The sequence below is a fragment of the Ursus arctos genome, unplaced genomic scaffold, assembly GCF_023065955.2.
Source record: "Ursus arctos isolate Adak ecotype North America unplaced genomic scaffold, UrsArc2.0 scaffold_13, whole genome shotgun sequence".
Lineage (NCBI taxonomy): Eukaryota > Metazoa > Chordata > Mammalia > Carnivora > Ursidae > Ursus > Ursus arctos.
In genome coordinates this window covers 66,564,510-66,583,410 of record NW_026622797.1, presented here as the reverse complement: position 1 = coordinate 66,583,410, position 18,901 = coordinate 66,564,510, and the positions used below count along the sequence as shown (strand labels likewise).

Genomic DNA, 18,901 nt, shown 5'->3' with positions numbered 1-18,901 from the left:
TCAATGCTGGGAAACCATTAAGTTCAGAAGTGCTGGCAAGGAACGAAGTGATTGTAAGTTTGTGTCATTAAACCCAATGGAGTTAAAATGGATTGGTAATATGTTTTGCCAATAGCTGCCAATTGGTCGGCGATAATCAGGGCCATCTCTTCAATTTTCAGGTTCCCCAACTTCTTTTGGTGTCTGCCACACGGACTAGCCGTCAACTGTCTGCTTCTGATATTAACATGTTATAATCTCTAAAGCGTTAAGTTTAGCTAACATTATCGACATTTATTTTGATTTTTGTTGGTTTGTCTAAGTGTGGATTACCTTCTGGGAATTTTACACATAGCTAATCTCAGCCATTTTTATGTTGCTGTTTGAGAGTTTCGGTTTCTAGTGATGATATTTTCTGCCACTGTTCCTTGAAATTCAAATTTTGAGGGTGTTCATTATTTGGTACCTGGGCACTAATTTATTTATATCTATTAAAAATATGTACGTAAATATACATGGTACAAAACCATGTGCCATACTGTGTACTCATTCATGACTAAGAGGCACGAATAGTTTGTAAACCTATCCTAGGAAACTAAGTCAAAGAATATACTTAATAATATTTTGTAAAGTTCTTTTTCTTTTCCTATTGAAAAATTTGATTGAGTTACTTCATGCTACCAATTCAGTTCAGGCAACTCTAAAAAGTGATTGATCATCATGAACATTTCACATTAAATACTTATAACGAGAAGTGGTGGTCCTAGAATGAAAAAAATAACACAACAAAAGGAGGCTCTCTGAAAATGTTTTTAGCATTAATTAACAAATAAATAAAATCAAACCAGTTTCCAAAATAAAATCAAAAGAGCTGTGAACATTTTGCCTGTTTTGACTTCGAATGACAAGCTTGGCCTGGAAAATAAATCTTAATGTGACTGTTCACAGCAACTTTGAAGACAAATTAAAATTATTGTAGCCTACCATGATTACTCTCATTTAACAAAGTCTCCAAAGAAAACAGAGCCAAATTTCAGAGGTTGAGAGAGTAAATGGTGGCAATGCGCACACACGCAGACGTTCATATTAAGGAGTCAAACGCAAATTTTTAAAATCCAACAGAAAAAAGGAAATGCAATTTTGGGAAAGAAGTAATGTAGGTAAACATCCCTGATTTTTTGAAAGGCGTATCTAAGCATCCAAGAAATGGTGGTTTTGTTTGCTTTAACGGAACTGGGATGTTCTGGAGACAGCGGTATGTTGTTTCAACACAGTGACTGCATGAGTCACATTCAAAAGTGGACTTCCATTAGATTCAAACTGAACTGCTGGACAGGGTTGCTATTTAATTCTTTCTCTTCCCTATCAGAGGAGGAGGTGCCAGAGGGCTCTGTTTATTTGCTGAGCAATAGGGCTCTTGCTTCGGGTAGGTTCATCTGCTGAGCCATGACACGTATGAGAAGGCTATCTGGCAGGACAGCACGCTGACACACTGGAGGTACAGCAGCCAAAGAACCGAAGCATCGCACCCCTGGGCCTGGGCTTCCTCACTGTGGCAATCAATCTATTCATGCCGCACGTCCTTCAGGCATTAACATTCCAACTATCCGAGATTCTGAATAAGAAAGTGCTATTTTAAGCAATTCTTTTAACTACCATTGCAGATAGCAACGAAAAGTGTTTGGGCCTGAAAAAAATGTTCATTCAACACCCAAACATAACTCACTTCTAACATTGACTATTCTTCTGCTAATAACAGAATTTTGTCATCATCCACAAATACGTATTGCACATTTGCCGTACAAGAAGGTTTGTCTTAGAGGACCGAGAAGCCATCGTCTATAAGAAAAACACTCCAAGTTTCCCTTACGGGTCATACTGGAGGAAGAAGATAGAATGCACTCATTTTCTCATCTATACTGTGTATGACAGCCTGTGCACAATGAAATTTATAGAAAACTAGAGTGCTACAGTCCCTACAGACTTCAGACAGAATCTGGCCTATAGATTTCTTTGTGTGCCGAAGCCCTGGAGAATGTGATGTAATAAGCCACGAACCACTCTCTCCAGAAAAATGTCTATGCATACAAAATATGGGACTCAATTCCTAGCATTTTCTAGCATTTTACAGACATCCTCTGAAGCCTCGGCTAAGACACGAGGCTAACAACTCCTGGTCTACTCCCACTGCTTCCTCATACATATGGTGACACCAAGTTTCAAATAGGTGATGTGACTTGGCCACAGTCACACAGCAGAAACCATGAACAGAATAAATGGCATGAAACTGAAAATGATATAGATACCCCTCAAAACTCTAAATCATCCTTTTCATCAGAAGTCAGCTTATCATGTTGCTAGGAAAGGTGAAAAGGTGAAATGTTTTCAGAGGAATATACCTTTCTTTTATCTTAGGGGTCTAGCTGAGCTTCTCACTGGAAAATAGGCAGGTTTTCTTTATCTTGCCCTCAGGCCAGGCCCACCCATGGTTCAAGGCTGCCTTTTTCTGTGTTTGCCTCAGCAAATCAATAAAACCTGCATAACCTGGCACATTCAGAAAGGGGGCAAGTGTGAGAGCATGAATTAGAAACTAGTTTTCAGGAACCTAACCTGAGTTCTAAAGAACTCTGTTAGTCAGACAGTGGATGTTTAAGAAGTATTCTGAATCATACGTAGACTGCTCATTTATTTAGGAAGTGGTAGTCTGCTAAAGTGTTAGCAAGTTCTAGAGACCTGCTTTAATGAATAGATGGAACTAATTTCCAACTACTACATTAGTTTGCTCATTTGCAAATGGCTTTTTTTTCCCCCCCAAAACTAAAACCTTCATTCTGGGAGTTGCATTTTACTTTTAGCTTTTAGCAAATGCATCTAATATATTTCAAATTCACTTCAACAAATATCCTCCTACAAGGCAATGTGACAGAATGAAAATATGCATGTGTTTTGGAGTAAGATTTGAATTCAGATGCTGGATCTTCTATATCTAGACATGTGATTCTGGTCTCATTACTTAAACATCTCTGAGTTCCCCCATCTGTAAAGTGGGAATAATATCAAGTCTTGCAAATTGGCTGTGAAAATTAGCAACAATGTAGTCTATTATAAAAGGAGCTAGTGCAGTATCTGGGAAACATTAGGCACTCAATTAAATGGTAACAAATTAAAATAATGATTAGTTATCAAAAATCGACAAAGGATACCAGACCCCTCTCCAAAGTCTGAATTCACAGCATCTAAATGAATGAGGACTTAATTCGTTTTTAAAATGACTCTAATACTTGTTTTAATCTATTTTGACATATTAAAAAGTATAACCACTAAAGCTTAAAAGGCCATCGTTCAAATAATTATCTTTACTAAAGTATCACTGTCGGGTTTTTTGACCAAAGGAAATCCATTGTTACCACTGATAGGTTTTAAGTCTTTAGATAACATCAGTGTTTTAAGGTACCAGAATAATAAAACAGCAAGAGAATGGTTTCTTGACATGGAACTTCATGACTAAAAGCCTAAATTAAATATTATGGTTCAGTAGTATTAATGTGTTTTCACACTACCTACCAAGTTTTCACATTGCACTCTACTTATCCTTTTTAAATTGCTATCAGTATCTTTTTCGTGGGAAATTTCTTACAAATTACTTTGAGAAGCCAAAAATTTACAGTGGAAATTTTTTCCCGAGTCCTTTTTTAGAAAAAACCTATTCAACAGGCAAATCTAAATAATTTTTAGCAGTTCTAAATGTAGAGAATTCATGACTTCTTACTGTAATTGAAAAGGAACATACAAAGCAATTACTTAGTCACTTATAAAACCCACGTTCAACTTTCGAAATAATGACTAACCTGATAGGAGAGACAAGACTTTTATAATTAAATACTAAAGTCTAGCCATTTGAGATAAGCACAGCAGGTTATATAATTGTCCTCTGCACTCACAATATCCTTTTTTGTCTCCTTGGATGCATATCATTTTTCAGTAATGATAGAACATGTAACAAAAAAAAAAAAAAAGTCACTGTACTGTAGGAAATCATTCTAACCACAAGCTAAATTTTTGACCGTGAGTAAAGTCTCATTAATTTGGATTTCACTAGTTTCATAAGGAAAAAAAAAGGTGCCCTTTAATGGTGTAAGTAAAATTCCCTGGAGAATCGATTAGATTCTTAAGAAAACAAAACAGCAAGCCTTAGGCACTTATTTACATATAAATACTTGGACCATTAATTGAAAAGCATTCCTAGCCTTGGCAGAATGGAATTTTCAAACTTGGATACTCTCAAAACCTCTTTCAGTGCCCTACGATGGGGATGCTGAGGAGCACTGGAAGAAATGGGACACAGAGGACCTCTTTTCCTAGAAAGAAGGGCTGGCTTGTGTGCGCACACATGTGCCTGGAGACACGTAGCATAGTCACTACTCTTCCAGGGACAACATTTCCCAAGCCCCTGGCGTTCAGGTGGAGCCACGCGACTAGTTCTCATCAATGGAATATGAAGAGAAAAGATGCTGGGTCACTTCAGGGCTATGGTGATTAAGAAGTAAATGTTCCTTCTTTATGCTCTTTCTCTTCCACCAGCCAGATGCAGACAATCAAAAGCCTCAAAAGACGACGTTATGGGTTGAACTGTGTGTCCCCCACCCCACATTCATATGTTGGAAGTCCTAACCATCAATACCTCAGAAACGGACCTTAATGCAGAGACAGGATCATTGTAGATGTCATTAGTTAAGATGAGGTCATACTGGAATAGGGTGAGCCCTAATTCAATGTAACTGCTGTTCTTATAAAAAGGGGAAATTTGGACACAGCAGGAATAAAGGGAAGACAATATGAAGGGACACAGGGAGAACACAGCCATCTGCAAGCCAAAAAGAGAGACCTCGACAACTGAGCCTCGGAAAGAACCAGTCATGCTCAACTTTGATCTTGGGACTCCTAGCCTCCACAGCTGTGAGACAATAAATTTCTGTTATCTAAGGTGCCCAGTTTGTAGTACTGTGATAGCATCCTAGAAACCTAATATAGGTGATGGTAAAGTCAGAAGATAGAAGGAGCCTGAGTTCAGGATTTCTGAATAACTGCTGAATAAAAGCAATTCACTGACCAGAAAGACCTACACTGGATCAATACTGTAGCAAGAAAGGAAACTTTCATTGTGTCAAACCACTGGATTTTGAGGACCTATTCATTATAACGACTAAATTACCTGATATAATATTTAACTAAGTAACTTAGTCAGCAAGTAATTTTTAAAGTTACTTTACATGAAAAAAAAACAAAAAACCCATGGACACATCACAGAGAATATAAAATCCATGTAAATTTTTAGGATAAAAAAGAACTTCAAAAAAATTGTGAGTTTACAAGAAGATTATTTTGGGGTAATTCCCCCAAATCCTCCCCAGGGTACAAATTTACTCTCCTCTGCCAGTAGAAGTAGAATTTCCTGATGAATATTAAATAAGTCACAATCTCAAGGTTGCTATACATAGTTTAAATTATGTTATAATTCAGTTAAAATTTTTTTTTAATTTTGTAAATTCAGAAGGGATTTCTCCCAAGTGGCCCAAGTGTATAAAGTTTTACTTGGGTGCAAAGGATAAGAATATTGTAAAATGAGGTCTCAGTTTTTTCCAAAGTTCTCAATATTATTTGTAATCAATCTGAAGAGAAGTCACAATGTAACCATCAGCTTCTGCTCTCAAATACAGGCAAAAAATGTACTTCCTTCACGATAAGGTAAATAACATGGAATCAATACATCATTTTCCAGTTTTCGATTATGGTTCTTTTCCTGGTGTGATGAAAAAGTAAAAGGATATCCTAGCTAAGACATAGAGTTTTAATTCAAAATACCTCAAAAGCTGAGCTGGCAGCTGGGTTCTCATGTTTACGGAAAAGCTAGGATGATTCAGCCTGTGCTCAGAGCTCAATTTAGATCACAGCATCTGGATTCCAAACACATATAAGATGTGGCGGCAGGTTTCCAGGTCATGACTGATCCAAGACTGAGACCTGCGACCACTCACCAGAACAATTCCAAATGGAGAAAGTGCCTGAGGGAGGGAGAAACCTCAAAGGTGTTTGGAAGACCTGGCCATAGTCAGCCCTCCAAATTGCAGTAACATAAGCATTTCCTGCAGCTGGCAGGTGCTGGGGAGGCCAAGGCAAGGCAGCCGGGGGATGACACTGAACAGTCCCCAAGTCAGCTTTGTCACGGTCAGAAAACATCTCTCACAGATGACTTCTTTCCTGAAGCAGCTATTGTTCAGATTAAACTATGGGAATCTGGTCAATGGAAAACCTTAGAGAGCACAGGCTTCCTGCTAAGATCCGTGCTTAACTTTGCTTTGTTTCAAAGAGAAAAACTGGGGTAGGGAAAGGGAAAAAAAATATTTTAACAGCATTTTTTTTTTTTCTGGGTGAGAAGAAATCATAGCCACGGTAACTATAATGTAGGCTACACACTGAAATCTAAGAGGGGAAAAAATAGTAGCACAAAATCTTCCCAGTCCAATTTTATCTCCATCAGAATTCACCTCGCTCCTTCCTTAATTTTCCTTGGATGTGATATATATCCAGAACATTGGTGGTTTTGCAGCTACAGATTTTATGTGCAAGAAAAAATAACTTCTCCTGATGCTTTTCCTCACCTTCCCCCTCTGAGGTCTCTCTTTCTCTCTCTCCTTCTTGTCTCTTTGTTGTGAATGTCAGGGCTGTCAGTGTCACAGTCTGACATGATTAGTGTTTCTGACATTACACCAAGAAGCAGACGGAGAGCAAGGAGAGCGGGTGGAGGGGACGAGAGGGTGTGCAGCCATTTAAAGCCAAAGGAAAAAAAGAAACCCAACCTCCTTTCTCTGAGGTTCCTTGATTACAGGGCAACTTATCAATCGCCCTGAATTTTTCTCATTTATCCAATCAGTCCGTTTTCCTGCTCCTGTGGAGATCACTAAGGTGTGGATCTGTTCTGCGAGATCAAAGTCTGTGGCTCCAATAACAGAGAAGTCAGAATTCGTGACTCAGCAGATTGTAAGGCTGTGAGGGATAACAATCGGAGCACTTTGGGAAGACAGCACCAGTCCATTTCCAGTATCGATTCACTGCACTTTGTCACTCTAATGATGTTATCTCATTAAAAGAGATAAATGCCCCACTGTTCTTCCCAGAGCATCTGCTTCTTACTCTTTTCTCTTTTTCAACAGCATGGCTCTCAGCAGCAGCACATTAAAATCAAATTGAAATCCAATGCAAGGCTTGGCGACAGAGCTGCTTACCGAGGCTTCTTTTTAATTGCTTTTCCTTACTCTCGCCCCCTTCCTGCTCCCCCCCACAACTGTCATCCATAGAAACAAGTAATATAAAGAGAAACAGATGTAGAAAGTAATCATAATAGGAAGCATTTATTGAGTGCCTATTATGTGGAGCCTTCACCGCGTCCACATTTAACTTCTCCCACCATGACCTTCCCGGGTAAGTAGAACGATCCCCAGTGTGCAAATGAAGAAAGGGAGTTTGATGTTAAGGCGCTTGCCTGAGATTACATAGGTAATGGGACAAGAGTCCATCCGAAACGAATACTTTTTTTAACCCCCATTTTCATTCATGGAACAAATAAGTAAATAGGCTTGCAACTTGATTAGAATAGGTAAGGAGAAACATGTAGAAGATGGTAGCAGCTATTCTTAGCCTGCTAACACCCAGGAACATAATGCCATAGGCAGTGCAATAGTTTTGTTTCAACAGATTTCTTATTAAATAAAAAAGGTAGCAATTTTCCATAATGAATGTTTTATACATTATTCCTTTGTGTATCAGGCCTCTGAAGTACACACTATTAAAGTCTATTAAAGTCTGTATTTAGCAGCATTACTAATGTGCCTTTGGGGAAATTATTACAATGAAACAGCATCAGTCTTTCACAAAATTTCAATTGTTATTATTCCTCTTTTGCTCTTTAATACACATGTCTATTTTTAGCTATAATCAGACCCCATCCAAAAATGCCATAATCCCAGCCTAGAGCAGTCACAACAAATTGTTTATGGGTTGGATTTAAGAAAAAACAAGAGATGCAGATATTGCTAATTTCAACCAATCTTTGTTTTCCTCCAAAACTCATTGCTACCCCAATGTTCTAATTAATAGGTGCTCCTGGATCACTGTGACATGTGATGACATTTTGCCTCTCTGGCTAGGGTTGGTTATCTTAATTAATTGCTTATACTTATATCTAATTGAGACTAACCTCTCAGGATAATGCCACTGTATTAAAATCTGAGGGTGGTAAGAAGTTACGAAACTATTCCACAAAAAAAAAAAAAAAAGAAAGAAAAAAGAAAAAAAGAAAAGAAAAAGAAAATCAAATAAATAAACTAGAAGAAGATATAAGCTGTGATTAATAAAATCTAAATGTATTCGTTTAAACCTAAACATTGTCATTTATGAAAGCCTAGAAATCTGTCTTCTGAACATGGACTGAGGATTATCTGAAGTTATGTAGTTTTACATACTGCGTCTCCCCTCCTCTAGTACATTTATTAATGTCATCACACAGTATGAAGTTTTTAAGAATGAAGCAAATCAGGTGCCTGGGTGGCTCAGTCAGCTGAGCATCCATTCTTGGTTTTGGCTCAAACCAAGATGGTCATGATCTCAGGGTTGTGGGGTCAAGCCCCGATTAGGGGCTCTGTGCTCAGCGTGGAGTCTGCTTGGGATTCTTTCCCTCTCTGTTCCCCTCTGCCCTCCCCCCCTGTGTGCACTCTCTCTCTTTTGCTCTCTCAAATAAATAAATAAAATCTTAAAAAAAAAAAAGAATAAAGCCAACAATGCAGATATATTCAAAAGTATAATGCTCTCCGAAAACATCTTACAGAAAACAATGTTAGGATTATTTTACAGAGACAAAAGATAAAAGGCAGCTGGAAGAAATACTAGCAAAGAGCTACATGCTAGAAGACCACTGTACCACAAGAAAAGGACGGGGAAAGGGGCAATTCAAAGTATTAGGTACTCAAATGAATACGCTGGGTTGGGAGTAATCTCTCAGTTATGCATTTCCCTTATATGCAGCAATACCATCGTTTGAGATAATATGTTCGCAAAATTGGGCAAATTGAGTTGTTTGTTAATATTGTAAAGATGAACAAGCCACAGATTAAGTACTTAAATAGTCATGTTTCCAATCACCAATTAACTAAATAGGATGTAACCTAATTGTACCCATTAAGGGCTACTAATTGTGAGAAAAAGGGCAGGGTTGAGGACTTGGAAGACAGAAGCATTCCTCCGCATGATTCACAAAGGCCAGAATCCACTGGCCTCTTTGTTACAGGGACCCGGCCACCACCAGCATCAAAGAAAGAGGTCGCAGCACACATCACGTGCCCAAAGGACCTGTCTAATTATGCCGTGGGCTTGTGCGGGCTTAGTGATGCAGACATGGTGATGCAGACGAGAACCCACCAGTTCAGTCAACATTTAATTAAAGCTCCACATGAAGGCTGGCATGGGACAGTTTGTCAAAAGAAAAAAAAAAAAAGCAGAACTTGTTCGAATCAAAAAAAATCCTAGGCGCTATTCTTTAAATCTGCAAGAAATAAGGACGAACAAGATTCCAAAACCAACAATCACAATGCGTGTGAAGTGCCGCTGAAAAAACCAAGGTGAAACTGAATGTCCTCTTTCCTTCAAGTGAAACCTATTTTATGGTCAGTGGCTGTGGCCACATTTCAAAGGGCTTATCATGATTCAAAACAAGGCCTCTCAGACTTGAAATTATATTACCGTCATGTCAAAACATATCTCTTCTCCTGCGGTGGGGCCATTATGGTCTTAACCCAAAAGTCCAGCCTTTCTACTCCAAAGCCTTAATTTGCCTCCTACCCGTTCAGATTCTGCTTCATCTTTTCTGACATGATTGGGAGCTGTTAAGTCAGGCCCCTGGCAACCTCCACCCTCAAGTCAAGGCCCTGCCACATGCACATGAATCCTGCCGTGGGTGCGCGCGGTCTGAGGGCGGGCGCGGGCTTCCAGGTGCACCAGCGCGTTATTCATCTGATGCTCCACTTCTTGGGACAGAAAGGTTCAGACTTTCCACTTACACCCTGGACCATGAAGACCGCTTGTCAGAGAAGTAGGCACCTACCACTGCTCCACCATGAGCTCCTCTGAGATTCAGAGCTGAGCTGTGCACCCAAGACACCAACTGAACTGTGTTTCTGTGAAGCAGAAAGGAGGAGAGGCCTTGGTACTGAAATAAAAGCACTGATGTTGCTTCCATGGCAGAAAGGACTAGAAATTATCAAGAGATAATTCCACATAAAGTAGGAAGCATTTCTCAAATAGCCTGTATGTTTTATCTGTATTTACTAGCACAAACAAGTTGTATACGTGCATATATTTCATTTTTTTAAATAATTTTTTTATTTATTTGAGGGACAGAGTGAGAGAGAGTAAGCACAAGTGAAGTGAGGGTCAGAGGGAGAAGCGGACTCCCCGCTAAGCAGGGAGCCTGATGCGGGGCTCAATCCTGGGACTCCAGGATCATGACCTGAGCCGAAGGCAGATGCTTAACCGACTGAGCCACCTAGGCACCCCCTCGTGCAAACATTTTAAAGACAACTAAGCATAAACATACTCCGTTAATTCTTTTAAATTTGTCTTCTCCCTACTTTGTATCAGGTCGACCATCTACTACATTACATTTATTTTAAGTTTGTACTCTCGTACCTCTCAGAAGGGAATTATATTCTTGTTTTCTTCCTAAAAATTCACTGAATTTCCCAGTGTGATGAACATGGAAGAGAATGGAGGTCCAGTTTTGCCATTTCTGTACACCCCACATTTAGCAGAATTTGACTTACATGTCACACAGGGGTTACACTGGCCTTGTGCCAACAATGTTCCCCTTAATCTCACAAACTCTATAAAATGGTTTTGTTTTGCTTTTTAAAAATAAGGTCTAAGTGCAGTTTCTCCTTAAAGATGTAGAAGGTGAGAACAGATGTGTTACAACGTCCAGGACACTCACTGCTCTGAGCCATGGGTCCAGCTTCTTCTTAGAGTAAGGACTGCCAAACATAGGACATAGGCACACTCTAGCTCCCTGCTTCTCAAACTCCTATCTCAGGACATGCCCAAAAATTACTGCATACTTTAAAGAGCTTTTATTTACATCAATTATTTCTACCAATGTTTGCCATCTTAAAAATTAAAACTGAGGCATTTTGGATGAATGTCACTGGATGCCATGTAGTCTCTTGAAAAACTATACCATATATTCAACAGAGTGGAAAAGGCAAAAAAAAAAAAAAAAAAAAGTCTTAACATTATTACGAAAGTAGTTTTGACCTTGCAGGTAGCCTGTGAATGGGTTCCCCAGGAGTTCCCAAACCATAGTTCGAGAAGCACTGGTCTAAACTTGTATACATCAGCAAAGTCTTTTGAACAGCTGGATGAAGAAATGACACCTACTCAGTAAGAGGATGTAATTCCATTTAAAAGTTTTGAGTCACTGAATCAAGGGGGCAGTATCTTTTTCTAGAGTGTTGATCTACTTACTACTGCCCCCAAACAATTAGCACACTAAAAAGCTCCTTCCTGGGGCGCCTGGGTGGCACAGCGGTTAAGCGTCTGCCTTCGGCTCAGGGTGTGATCCCGGCGTTATGGGATCGAGCCCCACATCAGGCTCCTCTGCTATGAGCCTGCTTCTTCCTCTCCCACTCCCCCTGCTTGTGTTCCCTCTCTCGCTGGCTGTCTCTATCTCTGTCGAATAAATAAAGAAAATCTTTAAAAAAATAATAAAAAAATAAAAATAAATAAATAAATAAAAGCTCCTTCCTGGTAATATGTCACATAGAATCACTCTCAGGTTTAAATCTCTGATTTGACCAAGGGCTCTCTTTTTCTATCTGTCCACTAAATATCTCCATCCAGTCGTATCTCAAATGCAAAACAGCTGAAGAGCTGTTCATTTTCAAATACTTGGTTTTTTTCCTGATTGTTAATCACATATACAAATACTTATTGCAGGAAAGTTGAAAATACAGAAAAGTATTTTTTAAAATAAGGAACAAATACATAACATGTACCTGCCCTCTGAATATACAAATACTTATTGCAGGAAAGTTGAAAATACAGAAAAGTATTTTTTAAAATAAGGAACAAATACATAACATGTACCTGCCCTCTGAAAAAACCACTGCTAACATTCTGGGCAACATCCTATCATATATACCTAAAAATAGAGTAAAGTTTGTATCTTAAATATAACCTGATGTCTTTTTTATATATTATTTTTAGTATGAAAGAATGTACATTGCTAAAGAAATTTGGAACATGCAAGCAAAAAAAAAGGATAATGCTCTTAACATTTTGATGTGTATGTGCAGACATGTATGTTTTTTGAAAAAGGAAATAATGATCAAACTGTACAATTTATTTAAAACACCTTTTTATGTCATTAAATATTCCTCCATCCCTCCCTGGTATTTTTATTGTATGACTGTATACCACAATTGTTACCTTCTAAAAATTACTATTATCATAATATACGATGAACACCTTGGCTTAATTTTTATACACATCCATGGCAACTGTCTTTGAGTAACTGTTCTAGAAATGGAATTTCTGAGTCAAAAGGTGTGTGTATTTTTGAGGCTTTGATACACATTGTTTAAATTCCCTTGAGAAATGTGTTCCTCCACTGTGTCTGAGAGAGCCTGACAGTCCCTTTCCTACCTTCACCAAGTCCACTTCACAAATCCTCATCAATCGTATAGGTAGAAATTGCCACCTCATTGTTTTAATTCGCATTTCCTTGATAACTGTTGAGGTTGAACATTTTCTTATATGTCATTTACTGATTATATTTCTTCCTTTATTGGTTTTATCTTTCTGTTCTTTGCCCCTTTTCTATTAGAGTAATCATCTTTATCTTATTAATTTGTTAAGAACTCTTACTAAATTAGCTAAGTGAACTCCCTGTCATGCATGCTGGAAATACCGTCCTGGTGTGTCTTTTGTTTTTAGGGTAGGTCAGAACGCCTTTCGGTGGAAAGAAATTTTGAGGTTCCTTTATAATTTCTGTCACTGGACATTAATAAGGCCTGCCTTATTCCAAGATCATTTAACTTTTATTTGCGTTTTCTTTCATGTCCCTAGTTTTTGATGTGTGCAATATTTCTTCCAAGTCTGCCACAAGGGGGACCTGGCCATGGCTGCAGAAAAACGAGAGTGGAGACTCCTTGAATATAGATGCGTCATTTGGTGAAACCTCCAAGAGGGTCCTAGAGAGGGGAAGAGAGAGATCTATGTTTGTTACTCGCCAGTTCCCTACCTTGCATCTAGTGGCTCTCTCAACTTGCTCTTCAAGTGAAAGAAGTTTAAAACGGCAGAAGTTTTAATGTTAGGTGTATGTTTAAACATGAAACCTCTGAAGTAAGATGACTCTCCTTACCTTGGCCAGAATAGAAGCTTTGGATGGCAGAGACCTTTATTCTGTTCGCTGATGTCCTACAAGCACCGTGCGTGGTACACAGTCCGTGCTTGACAAGTGTGTGTTGGAGGAGCTGATGTTTAATCAAGTAGAGTCATGTGTATGCTAGGTGGAGAGCCAAGGGTAACGAGCTCTGAACTTCACTGCTTCGTATTAAGCAGGGGCCAAGTAAGAAAAACTCGAAATGAAGGCAGAAACTTAATTTCAGTTTTACTCTTTAGTTGACTGTAGAGATATCGATCTGAGTGTAAAGGTGAAACTACCTCAAACCTGGCACAGTAAAATATTCAGAGAAAAAATCCTGCTAGGTAGATATTAAGCAAAACAGTAGCATCCACCCACCAAGAGAGATAAGACATTCAGCCCTACTTCGTTTGATGCTATGGCATTTGTCCAAAGCAACAGCAATCAGATCTGGCTTTATTTGAACATAAGAAGGAAGAAACAATTCTCAAGAAGGTTCCTTTTCACTGTGGGGGGAGGGGAGCACTCTGTATAATAACGGGAAAATTGATTATTTTTCAATCAGATGGAGTGCCCTCATAAATTCAAGGCAGACAACAGCATGTGATATGCCTTCATGAAAATGATGATCATGAAGGGAAAGAGTTTAAAATCGTAATTCCAAGGTGGCTGCTAGGAAGAGAGAGCTTCCAAGAGCAGAACACTGTTCCTGGGAGTGTGGCTCTGTGAGCTTGCAAGATGGTGTGTCCTGGACATACGTCATCCTACCCAACTGGGCTCTACAAAATCCCATCCTGTCCAACCTGCCTCCCATTTGGCTATGATTTTTAAGTAACACGAAAATCCTTTCTTTACAGCATGATAATAGATAGATAACACAAATGTAAAACATTAACCCTTCTTACTAGCAACAATTTGTGTTATATAATCTATCTTTATACACATTAACGATCTCGCCTGACAAAGTAGAGAGGATAAAAATTTTTGACAAAATTTAAAGTTAAATCCTGATTATAAAGTTTTGGATCGATATAAAGATCAGAAAGTCAGCACTTGCAAAAAGATCTAGGGAGTATGAAAACTGGAAAGATGGGTCTCCATCGAGAGCCAGGGAGAAGGAGTACCCTGGGAAAACCGGTGCACCACAATTTCTTTAACATGTAAGACGAGAACATAAAGCCCCAAATGAACAACCATTTGAGCCTGTTTATGATATTAAAAAGTTGAATAAATGTGAGGGTATCCGCTCGGTAGAGATCTCATTTATATACGAATGCACCAGTGTGCTAGCTGTCTGAGGCCTGGTGTCCCCAAATTCTGCCACAGATTGAGGTTCGAGAATGTGAGGAATGAAGCCCCTACTTGGTGGACAGCAGTTCACTATGAGGTTAGCCTGGTTGAGTTGGTGAAATGGTCAATCTCTCGTGCCATGGGGGTCATGCCGGTCGTTTTCTAGAGATATCATCTCTAAATAACCCCAAAGACAGATGTCAATGCCTCACTGTAACCAGAATCGCCCTGTCGCTTCACAGGAATCACGCTGGACCCTAGAATACTGTGCCACCCTGCATCCTGACACCTCTCCAGTTAAAGTGTCCCATAAGCTAGCTGGGGTTTGGGAAGGAAGGAGAGTTATGACAGTGTATGTCTAAGGAAGTGGAAAGTGCCCAATTCAAAAGTCTCCAACTTTCTAGGAACAAATCTTAAAAATAATCAATCACACCTACAAAAATATTTCCAACATTCTAACTTACATATCCTAATCGATGAGATGATCGTCTGGTTTTATTTATGCTGAGATCTATTTCCTCCCCGGAGGGTGATCTAGTCTTTGTCTTATGCCAAGAAAACCATAAGAAAAATGCTGACCTGTGAAGGTTACACATCATGCTTAATCACTACTTTAAATTAAAATAACATAAAATAAAGCATTCATTGGGCCACTTAGGCAGAACATAACTTCCCAAGCAACGGACACACCTACTGAGACACTTGAAATGTCTGCGGAGTCTGGTTCCCAGCTGTGCATCAAGAGCCAAACCATGACATCAGGTCTTGAGTTGCCCTGGAGAAACTTAGGGCAGGGCTGTCATAGCAAACTGTGCCTGCCAATCAGATTTCCCAAGAGTTGTCTTCGCGCTCCGGTACACCAAACTCTAACTAATAGAAGCCAAGTCTTGCAAGGACCACAGCGACGAATCTCCTCTCTTCCCCACCCTCCAGTCATGACCTTGGGGTGGAATACCTACCTACTTTCCAGTATTCCAAAAGCTCACATCCCAAAGACTGCTTAAAGATAAGTATTTAAGCCAATGGTGGTGGGAGAGTGGGGGCTGGAGGGTGGTCAGAACGAGGTTTCCTTCTCTTGGCCAAATGAAAATCTCTAAGAAAACAATTGCTTATTATTTTCTGGTCTCTTCCAGTGGGGTAAAACAGCCACCCTGAGAAGGCCAGACAAATGGCCATCAGAAAAATCACCATTGCAAAGGGGTTCTTAGTAAAAGACCCTCAACAAACAAAATGGGTTTTCTTAAAGCCTAGGGATTCCATCATACCTTTTGAAGACCACACTGTCTCAAAGCACTGTCTAACTCCACCACAACCCATAGCTAATGTGATAATTTACCTCTTCTTGCAGGCCTCTGGAAATGTCTCTCCCTTATATTAGATCCTTCAGTGGCTTTAAGAATTGGACCCTGACCTCGTTCTCTGGGATCATACCTACCATCTCCCCCCAGTGCAGGGGTATTCTCAGCCAGGGGTATTTCTGTTCCCCTAAGGGACACTGGTCAATGTGGGAGGAGAAGATTTTTGGTTGTCAGGACTGAAGTGGGGGAAAGGGGATGCTACTGAACATCCTTCAACGTGGAAGACAGCCTCTCACTACAAAGAATTACCCCAAATGTTAGCAGTGTTGAGTCTGAGATATCCTGCTGTACCAAGTTCTTTGTTCTCTAAACATGCCAGACTTTCTCGTATGCTTTGTGCCTAAACATAGCCTGTTTACCTGGAATGCCCTGCCCTACTTCTGCGTCTAAGAAATGACCATTTATCATTCAGGATCTGACTCAAAATGTCACCTCCTCTACAGTCCTTTCCATATCTCCCAAAGTTGGAGGTTCCTTCTGTGCTTCCAGAGTTTCTGGTACATATCTCATTAAAACACTAGCCACACTACCCCCAAGCCTGTCACCTGCTGCAGGCAAAACCTAAGCCTCATTCATTGTTCATCCCTGAGTGCCCACCTGGTGATAAATTGCTACTTGCTGAGTCAATCAAGTAATAAAGGGAAATGTTGCAGATGCACCTCTGATTCTCCTGCAGCAATGCCTAAGGGACAGCAGTGTCCCCATCATCAAAACAACAACAGCAAGTATTTATCAAATGCTTATAATGTAGACAGGTACTATATTAAGCACGTATTAACTCACGTTCATCCTTTTAACAACCTGAGAGGTAGGGACTGTTATCATCAGCAGTTTACAGATGAGGAAACAGGCACAGAGAAGTTAAGGCACTTGCCCAAGGTCATCAAAGCCAGCATCTGGAAGGGCTGATATTTAAACCCAGGTAGTCTGGCTCCAGAGACTCAATCTTCCAATATTTATGCCAAGGCAGTTATATTAACAACCAATACTTCAGCCGCTCAGAAGCCTCTGACAAACACAGTGACACATCTGGAAGACTATTACAACCACAGTGTGGCCACCACCTCCTCCTGTGACCCTGTCTATAAACACTGCTCACTGGGGTCACACAACTCTCCAGCCTCTGGATGCTTGCGGCAGGAGAAGTAACCTCCTCACACCATGGAAAGGCATTGTGTACCCAGAAAAATCATGGTATCAAAAAGAAGACACAAAGGCTGATTCCCAAAAGTATCTCTTACCTTGTTCATGCTGCAGGGACTGGAGCAAGGGCTCAGACATGTCACAGTGCGAGGCAGCTCTTGAAGATTCTCCTCGTTGCTGTAGACCTCACTTCCCGAAGCAGACAGCTGCACTGCAAACACGAAGAGGAAATCCATCAGCTGGCATTCAGGAAGACACAGAGCAGTCCTGGGTCCAGTGGAACTTTCTGGCATGATGGCAATGCTCCATGCCTGTACTGTCCAATATGGTAACCACTAGCCACATGTGCCACTGATCACTTGAGATGTGGCTAGTGCAGCTGAGGGCTGAATTTTAAATTTTATGTAATTTTAATTAAATTTAAATGTAAATAGACCCATGTGGTTAGTGGCTGCCCGACTGGACAGTCCAGGTCTAGAGAGTCAAATTGGAAGTCTTGAGGTCACAGACACTAGACATGCCAGTGGCCAAGGAAAAGCTGGATATCATATGCTCAGAGTGGCTATCGACACACCAGAACAAGAACATCCATTCAATAACTATTTTCTCAGTCTTACGTGCAGGGTACTGAGGACATAGTAATCAATAAGCCAGAGAGGTCAGTTATTTAAGTTTCCCACTCAGGCTTTGACCTCCTTGGGAGGGGAAAGAATCTGGCATGTGAGCTGTATTTACTTTGTGCCAGATCTCAATGCCTTCCCTGCTGCCTACAAGGAAGAGACAGGCATTTGTTGAAGACTGACTACATCACTGGCTTAACAGATAGGACCTTCCACAGAGCTCCTATCTAAAGGGAATTCAGGGGGTCAGTTTTCCATGAGCCAGATGAAGCAGATGACTCAACATCCCCTCAGACGGATTATTAGGAAGGCTTTTTGATTCACTTGGACGACATTTCAGAGTAAAATGGTTGCTTGTACAGCTCCAGAGTTCTTAATGTGTCAAATATTAAGGAAAAAATAAAGAAAATATCTTCAACCACTTAATTAGATCTGTAGTCTTTTCTCTGAAAGATGTTTATGGGTGAATTTGAGAGGAGAACCAAACATTGTAAGGTTCCTTGTAATCACCTTATTTCTGTATTATTTTTTCTGGTTGCATCTAGGAAGGATTTATACATCTGAACCTTTCCATAAAGACTGGAATTACAGGTTTAAGCAGAACTGCAGTGCTTTAAAATATATATTCTTTTAAATAATAATATAACGATACAGAAAATGTTCAATAGGAAAAGAAAAAAGTAGACATAATCCCACTAATCATAATCACCTTTAGTGCTTAGCAATCAGCCTTTGTCTAGTGGGGAATGACCAGAGGCCCCTGGCGTGTCTGCCAAGTCGAGGACACAGAGAAGTCCATGGCTATGGTCCCCATATTAACGTCCTTCACCATTAAGAAAATGACTTTGCAATTTATATTTTCAAAAGATAAACTCCTACCCCACACATTACTATTCTGTGAACATAATATTATTAAATTCCTTGTACAAATCAGAAGATAGGGAGAGGAAATTGCAAATCACTCCCCGGCTATTTGAGACACATAGATTCCAAAGAAAATACCACATTCAGTCATAGCAATAACATATTTTAAGAATGATGTA

The 18,901-nt window shown here is 39.8% G+C and overlaps 1 protein-coding gene across 4 annotated transcripts in view; it reads right to left on the bottom strand.

Moving 5' to 3' along the window:
* The window catches only part of BACH2 (BTB domain and CNC homolog 2), a 348,609-nt gene that overhangs the window by 237,850 nt on the left and 91,858 nt on the right, over window positions 1-18,901 (bottom strand). For 3 of the 4 annotated variants that reach the window (XM_057311189.1, XM_057311190.1, XM_044388879.3), the window contains one exon: window positions 17,337-17,449. In XM_057311189.1, coding sequence (XP_057167172.1) covers window positions 17,337-17,449 — 113 coding nt within the window. The remainder of the gene's footprint in view (window positions 1-17,336; window positions 17,450-18,901) is intronic. The other variant, XM_044388880.3, reaches the window with a different exon arrangement.